This window comes from Thamnophis sirtalis, unplaced genomic scaffold (assembly GCF_051295495.1).
Source record: "Thamnophis sirtalis isolate CommonGarterSnake01/CBP01778 unplaced genomic scaffold, rThaSir2_p1.2 scaffold_16, whole genome shotgun sequence".
NCBI lineage: Eukaryota > Metazoa > Chordata > Lepidosauria > Squamata > Natricidae > Thamnophis > Thamnophis sirtalis.
The window spans coordinates 3,052,605-3,059,923 of NW_028261396.1; the positions used below are offsets into that span (position 1 = coordinate 3,052,605).

Genomic DNA, 7,319 nt, shown 5'->3' on the forward strand with positions numbered 1-7,319 from the left:
TAGAGAAGCTGCTGCAACTTATTAACTAATACCCTTTTCCATGAAATATATTGCACAGATTCATATAAACTTTTCCAGTATTCATACGTTAGCTCTTACATTAGTTTTTGGTTTTTTTACATGAAATTTTTTCTTTTTACAAGAAGTTAACAGTTGGGGAAATTATTAGCCACCATTCTTAGCTGATGCATAATCAAAAAGCAAGTAGTTGCTTTTAGAAGTTCACATAGCCAATCAACAGGGTGGAATAAAAAAAAAACAGGCAAAGGAATTATTTGTGCACAACTTAAAAGCTTTTGCTTCTAAAGTTCAAACTTCTCAGGGTAATGAACAACTTAAAAAGTTTCTCTTCACCAACAGCTTTGGACTTTTTTTTTTTTAAACAAGCAACTTTCAAACATAGTTTCTCAGAGAAAATGGGACAATCTACATCAGTGTTTCTCAATCTTGGCAACTTGAAGATGTCCGGACTTCAACTCCCAGAATTCCCCAGCCAGCGAATGCTGGCTGGGGAATTCTGGGAGTTGGAAGTCCGGACATCTTCAAGTTGCCAAGGTTGAGAAACACTGACATAGAATGTAATTGGTATATTGCCAATTCAGCTGCTCTGCCCCAAAACAGCTGGCACTTATAAAGAAGGCAAACAAGCTATTCAATGAACACACAATTTATTTTGATTCTGTATAAAAAGGTTAAGTTTACAACTAAACTTTTATAAAAAGTTCAGCATGATTAGGTACATCATAACATTATTATTTTTTTTGGGCAGAAATATACATTTCTGCTACTATACAAGAAAACTCTAAATTAAAAGAGTTCAAAGTTTCATTCCCATATTTATATATAAATATGTACACAGCATTCAGTCCTAGACGCAATGTCAAAAAAAGCTAATTTTTGACCCAAGACTTCACAGAAAACTGAACACCCAAATCTTCTAAATACTCACGCTCCACCTTTTCGAGGAAAAAAAAAGGCAAAGTCTGCTTTAAAAGGGAAAATTCCTTAAAAGAGGGCTTTTTTTTTAACAAAAAAAAAAGTTTCATTTGGCTCCCTACTGTGGGAATATAGCATATAAATGAAGCCTTTCCAGCTAGGGAAAGGGCATTTTAAAAGTCTCTTCTCATAAATAATTAAGATTAAGTCCAAGATGAAGAACGGTGGTGGAAGATGATATCCATTAATTTTTTTCTTTAAAAGGTTCATTTAACTGAATATGGATCCCCCCCCCCCAAATCCAGATATAGCCGGGGGAAACACGAGTTTGGGAGGGGGGAATGTATCTTCTTGTGCAAAAATCCAGCAAACACCTGCAAAACATTGAAGAGAAGCATATTTAGAAGAATGCTAACAGGGCAGAGAGATCCGGGCAGACTGGCGCCAGAGAGGAAACCACAGTTTTGAGCATTTAGCCAAACACTCAAAGATTGGGCAAACCCTGGCGCCTAGATGCAGCATGTGCATGCAAATGCGTGCTTCCCTTTCACACACACACACACTCAATGAAACGAGCACAGTTCAAGAGGAGACAAGATCTCTTGCTTAAAACTCTTCAAGAGGGACAAGAGACTGGGTGGCAGTAAGAGTTAAAGCAACAATTTAATTAGGAGCTGCCCCACAATTGATCCCATGCGGGATATCCTGAGCCACACACCCCAAGTTTCACTCAAGATTTAAAATATTAAAAGAGAACTCTGCCTGGATTTATGTCGAGTCCTCAAAAGACAACAACATGCCTCGCCACTTAACATGTACAAAGTAAAGACAACAACATGCCTCACCACTTAACATGTACAAAGTATTTCTTTTTAAAAAAAAAACAAAAACAGGAATTGAGCACTTACCAAACACATTTTAGCCACAAAGTGCTTTGCTCTCATTTGACATTAACTCTGTGGGAAATTCAGCTGCCTGCAAAAGGGGGGGAAGGAGAGAAAGAGTTAAAAAAAACCCAAAGCATTTCAAGGAAGCTTGCAAACTACTCGGGGCTACTTCCAAGGCGAGCAACCACTGCTAAGAAATAAGACGCGGCTCTTATTTACTGCTAAGAAATAAGACAGCCAAGGAGAGCCGGCAGGTACCTTTAGAATTGATTTTTGTTTCCTATTTTATTTTTAACGCCTTGGGAAAAGGCAAGTGCTGATTCAAAGCCGGCGAAGGAGATTTAGAGCAACGCCGTTAAATCTTAATCCCCGTTTACAAGCCGAAGGAAGGAGTGGAGAGGACAGTGTTTTTTGTTGGGGGGGAGAAGAAGAGAAGGCGCTCACCTGTAGCGACAAGATGCTGATGTCTGTGTTCAAGGTAGTCAGTGGGGTCCTGGAGGAAGGGTTCTGTCCCACCACGGGTCTCTGGTGGTGGAGGGTGACGATGCTGGGATGCGTGTCGAGCGCGATCTGGAGGTCCAGGATGTAATCGATGACGTGCTGCAGGATTTCCATCTTGCTGACTTTCTTGTTCTGCGGGATGCTGGGCACCAGCTCTTTCAGCTTGGAGTAACAGTCGTTCATGTTGTAGAGCAAACTCAACGGGTCGTCCAGCGAGGTTTTGCTTCGGGATATCCCCAGGTTGTGCTCCGAAAGGCTGGCTTTCCGGACGGATCGCACCGGGCTAAAGGCTTTCATGCTGCAAAAAGAACAGACCGCGGGAGGAGAGAGAGAGAGAGAGAGCCAGCCGGGTGGGTTTCTCTTCTTTGCCTGCTTTGAAGCCCACCCCGTACAACACTCCGCTGGAGAACGACGTCGCCCTTCAGCCCTGCCTCGCCTCCCGCTCCTCTCCTTCTTCCCCCTCGACAGTAGCCAGAATGAAGTGAAGCCCCCCTTTGCTCTCGCCTTTATAGCGCTCGCCTGCCCAGCTGACAAATCCGGGCTGCAGGCGTCGCTATTGGAGGAAGGACGCGCGTCCATCAAGAGCCAAGGCGTCCCCCATTGGTACAAGGGTCACCCAAGAGGCGGTCCGGACCGTCCGCGTTTGGAGCCCAGCCTTGGCCAAGGGGGGCGTGTCCAAAGCACAGCTGTGGCTAGTAAATATACAGTACGGTGGCGCCTGGAAAGGCGGCGGTGCGGGGTGGAGGGTGGGGAGGGAGAAGAGAGAGAGAGAGAGAGATCTGCTGAGCCTCGGTTCAACCCGAGGCAATCGCGAAAGGACCGTAAGGGATCCGAAGCGGTCATTTCTTTGCAAATTTACCCAATCCTTTTTTTTTTCCCCCCACGCGGGAAATCCAGATCGGGGCATCCTGCAAAACCCCTGGCTCGCATCCTTCCCAACCATTATTAGCCAGAGTTGGATTGAAATCATCTTGCTTTTTTTTAAGGCTCGGTTCTGCCAGGGAGGCATTGTGTTGCCAGAAGAGAAAGGAGACAACAGACCAAGTATTGTCAGGACGGGAAAGAACGGGCTGCTTGCAATACTGTCAAATCTTTTTTTCACTGCCATGTAGGAAACGCTCCGGATTCTGCAATGCCAGCTAACACCTTCGGAGGCAGGCGGAGTGACAACTGGGGGGGGACTGCTCCAGAATAAAAGGCCCGTCCGTTCCCAGGACAAGGCAGTCATTGAATTTCACAAGTATGCTATAAAGTAGCCATGCAGTTAATTAGGAGAGCACGCATTGCATACCTATAGGGGTGTGTGTGTGTCTATACATACACACACATACATACATACATACATACATACATACATACATACATACATACATATAGTTGTATCAGCGCCTTGTTTCTTCCATGCATGTGGAGCAATACATCGCTATGATCACCGCAGCCAGAAGAAACATTTCAAACAAGAATGCAAGTTTGTTTTTCTTTTTTTTTAAAGTAATCTTTATTAGTTATACATTTTTTAAAGAGTAAAACATACAGATACAAATACATTTTTAAACATACAACCCCCCTCCCCCCCCGCGGTGACAGTAATTCACAGCCCAACTTTTTTCTTTCCTTCCTCATTGTTAGGTCTCTAAGCCACATCTTCTCATTACAAAGTTCAGGGCTCTATTACAATACCCATGTTCACTTTTAACTTTCCCCGTTTTAAGTCCCTGCTGTTCTCCTTGTCGCCCACATATACCATAAGTTCCAGCTAAGGTAATGTTCCGTTTGTTTTTCAAGGTACTCAGTCCCTAAACAGATCACTTAAGACTATTCCAATGTAATCATGACATTTAATTACCGTTCATTAACAGTCCCCTACTAAATTTTAACTTTTAAGTTTGCATGCTTGCAATGCCTGCAAATCGCATTCCACCACATTGCTAGCTTTGAGAGTGCGATCATGTGTATTGGGCAAGTTTAATATGCTATCAATCCTTCCTTGCCTTTTGCCTTGTCTGTTCTATCAAAAGAAAGATAACACATCATTTTGCCACCTCTGGATTCAAGATCTGGTCAGGCACAGCAATTGAGGCCATTTTCTCCCAAATGATTGCAAAGTACATTAAAATATACTTTTTATGGTACAGTTAGAGTTACATCCACCTTCCACAAATAAATATCTTGTTCTTCTTTAGTGACAGTGATACTCATCCAATGAAGATACTGGCAGGGGGGGGGGAGGAAGAGCCAAGGTGGCGCAGTGGTTAAATGCAGCACTGCAGGCTACTGCTAGATCAGCGGCTCAGGGTTGACTCAGCCTTCCATCCTTCCGAGGTGGGTAAAATGAGGACCCAGATTGTTGGGGGCAATATGCTGACTCTCTGTAAACCACTTAGAGAGGGCTGAAAGCCCTATGAAGCGGTATATAAGTCTACTGCTATTGAATCAATGTGCTTGTCCATTATTGTATGTAGTGCAAATCCAGATGTGTTGGTTCCTACAATATTAAGTTGAATGTGTTGGCAAACTCAAACCAATTTAAAATTTATTGAATAAACACATCTAAGCAAATTGAAGCTATTCACTTTCTCTTCAACCTTGTAAATGAAAAAAAGTAATCACCCAGGTGGGGATTTAGTGATTGGGACTCATTGAGGAGTGTTTTGGCTTCTGTGTTTCTGGAACCTGAAAACTTTATTCTATCCCCTTTCCCCCCACATCTTGTTCTTTTTTCCACTAGTATGTCATTGTTTCAGTGGATTGAATGTAGGCTTGACAGCATACCCATGAGGACTGGATTGGACAAGTTAAATCATAACTAAGGTCCTACTTGTTAAATACAGCCTGGAATATTGTGATAGAGTATACTCCATGTGCGATAAGACCCAGAGTTCAAGTACAGTAACTCTTAATGGGTGCCACAAAACACTGCTCTCTTTAAAGTACTGGGAACTGGTAATTCAGATTACTTTCATTCTCACCCAGTAACACTAAAATGGCTGTGATGAAAATTATCTTAGTTCATCTCATTGAGAGAGGAAGTTGAGCTAAGAGAACCAATATTCGAAAAGATACACGGAGTTCTTGCGTTTACAATATTCATCCATTTACTTGTATTTTATAAAGTAGATTGCTAGAATTATTTATCTTCCATATATTACAAGGAATATCCAAATAATAGAGCATGCAGTGTTAAAAAAGCACAATATAGGGCTGTGATTCAACTGAAGACTGACAGTGTGGTGCGAGGTAAATTTATTTAGAAGTTCACCGAGCTTCTCTCTGTAATATTTTTTGAATGCTTGATCAGAACAGCAGCTGAGCATTTACTGCCAAAGGATGTTCCACTATTAAATACTTACAATAAGATTATAAACACCTAAGATCATTCCCAAAGACTTGAACACATTTACCTTAAGCAGTTTACCTTATTTGCTCAATTACTTATACATGTATTTAAAAACTGCCCAACTGCCAGCAGATCTTTGAATTAGTACCCTCTCCAATCAGACTTGTAATTTCATTGTTTTTAATTTGGCGTACCCTAATATCATAACAAATTGCAGTGATAATTATGTCCAGAGGCTACGTGAGTGAATTTTAAATCAGAATTGGACACATTCATAGATACCATGCTATCTCCCGGAATACATAGTTATCATTTTGAAGTATAGTTGTCATAATGGACAGAGAGAATTAAAGCAGTAGGAACATTTTCAACTTTACACTTTTGATACCCTTTTGTTGCCATTTCTACTACTAGCAATTAGCTTTGCAGTTACAATTATGCTAAACCTAATAAGGTTAATAGAATTGCAATGCAATCTAAGTTGTTTATATAGTACTGCAATATAGGGTGGAATAGTCTTTCTTTGTGGCTCCAGTTTTCAAGGACAAGTAGAAATCGTTATTTTAATGCCCCAAACCAAATATTTAAGAGACCCAAGGAGGGCATGGCATCCATTTTATCTCCATTGAGTGCAAAACACAATCCATATGGTTGATGCAAGATCCAAGGCAGATCATATCAAGCCAGAAAACGGGCCGAGTCAAACTGGTTGAAGGGATGTTGCAAATGCAGGAGTCAAACTGGTGAAGGGATGTTGCAAATGCAGGAGAAGCCACCCTTGCTCAAACGTCTGCCTGACACCCCTCGCCCAAAGCAATGTCAGGACCCAGATTGTTGTTGGGGGCAATATATGCTGACTCTGTAAACCGCTTAGAGAGGGCTGAAAGCCCTATGAAGCGGTATATAAGTCTAACTGCTATTGCTATTGCTATCTACTTTTCCCTCTTGCTCTGCGGACTTGGGAAACTTGAGGTGGGTTGCAAATTCTTTGCTTTCGAGCTGCAAGGAAGGGAGACCTTCCTAGCATTAAGGGACACTGAAACCAAATCCTGCAAACTTTTCGAGAGGGGGGGGGGATAAAAGATGCAGGCAGAGCACACCTGGGTTTAACCCGCTTTCAAACAGGGAAAAAGCCTAGGTGTTTTGTTTTAACCACAGGAGGGAAGAAGGTTATCCAGGGATGCCGTCCCTGGGAAGAAGCAATAACTTTTATTTACTCATTTTTATTTATTTATTTCGTTTTGTCACTCATGCACAAGATCACAGGAACAAGAACAAACAAGAACACAGGAAATGAGTACAAATAAGGGAAAAGGGCGGCATACAAATAAAGTATCTATCTATCTATCTATCTATCTATCTATCTATCTATCTATCTATCTATCATCTATCTCATCTATCTATCTCTATCTATCTATCTACCTATCATCTATCTCATCTATCTATCTATCTATCTATCATCTATCTCATCTATCTATCTATCTATCTATCAATCATCTATCTATCTATCTATCAATCATCTATCTATCTATCTATCTATCTGTCTGTCAGTCAGTCAGTCAGTCAGTCAGTCAGTCAGTCAGTCAGTCAGTCAGTCAGTCAGTCAGTCAGTCAGTCAGTCAGTCAGTCTGTCTGTCTGTCTGTCTGTCTATCTATCT

General features: G+C 41.6%; 1 protein-coding gene across 1 annotated transcript; it reads right to left on the bottom strand.

Annotated features, from left to right (window-relative positions):
- Positions 1 to 651: 651 nt before the first annotated feature.
- ID2 (inhibitor of DNA binding 2) lies at positions 652 to 2,762 on the bottom strand. Its single transcript, XM_014073500.2, has 3 exons — positions 2,268 to 2,762; positions 1,845 to 1,911; positions 652 to 1,310 (listed from the first exon to the last, which is right to left on the bottom strand). Exons 1-2 carry the CDS (start codon positions 2,619 to 2,621, stop codon positions 1,855 to 1,857), a joined length of 411 nt encoding a protein of 136 aa, XP_013928975.2. The 5' UTR covers positions 2,622 to 2,762; the 3' UTR covers positions 652 to 1,310; positions 1,845 to 1,854.
- Positions 2,763 to 7,319: the final 4,557 nt, after the last annotated feature.

Excerpts from the sequence above, each read along its gene's own strand:
- ID2 (XM_014073500.2), bottom strand. The coding sequence starts at position 2,621 with ATGAAAGCCTTTAGCCCGGTGCGATCCGTCCGGAAAGCCAGCCTTTCG. Across the intron at positions 1,912-2,267 it reads TCAGCATCTTGTCGCTACAG|GCAGCTGAATTTCCCACAGA; the intron begins GTGAGCGCCTTC and ends CCCCTTTTGCAG.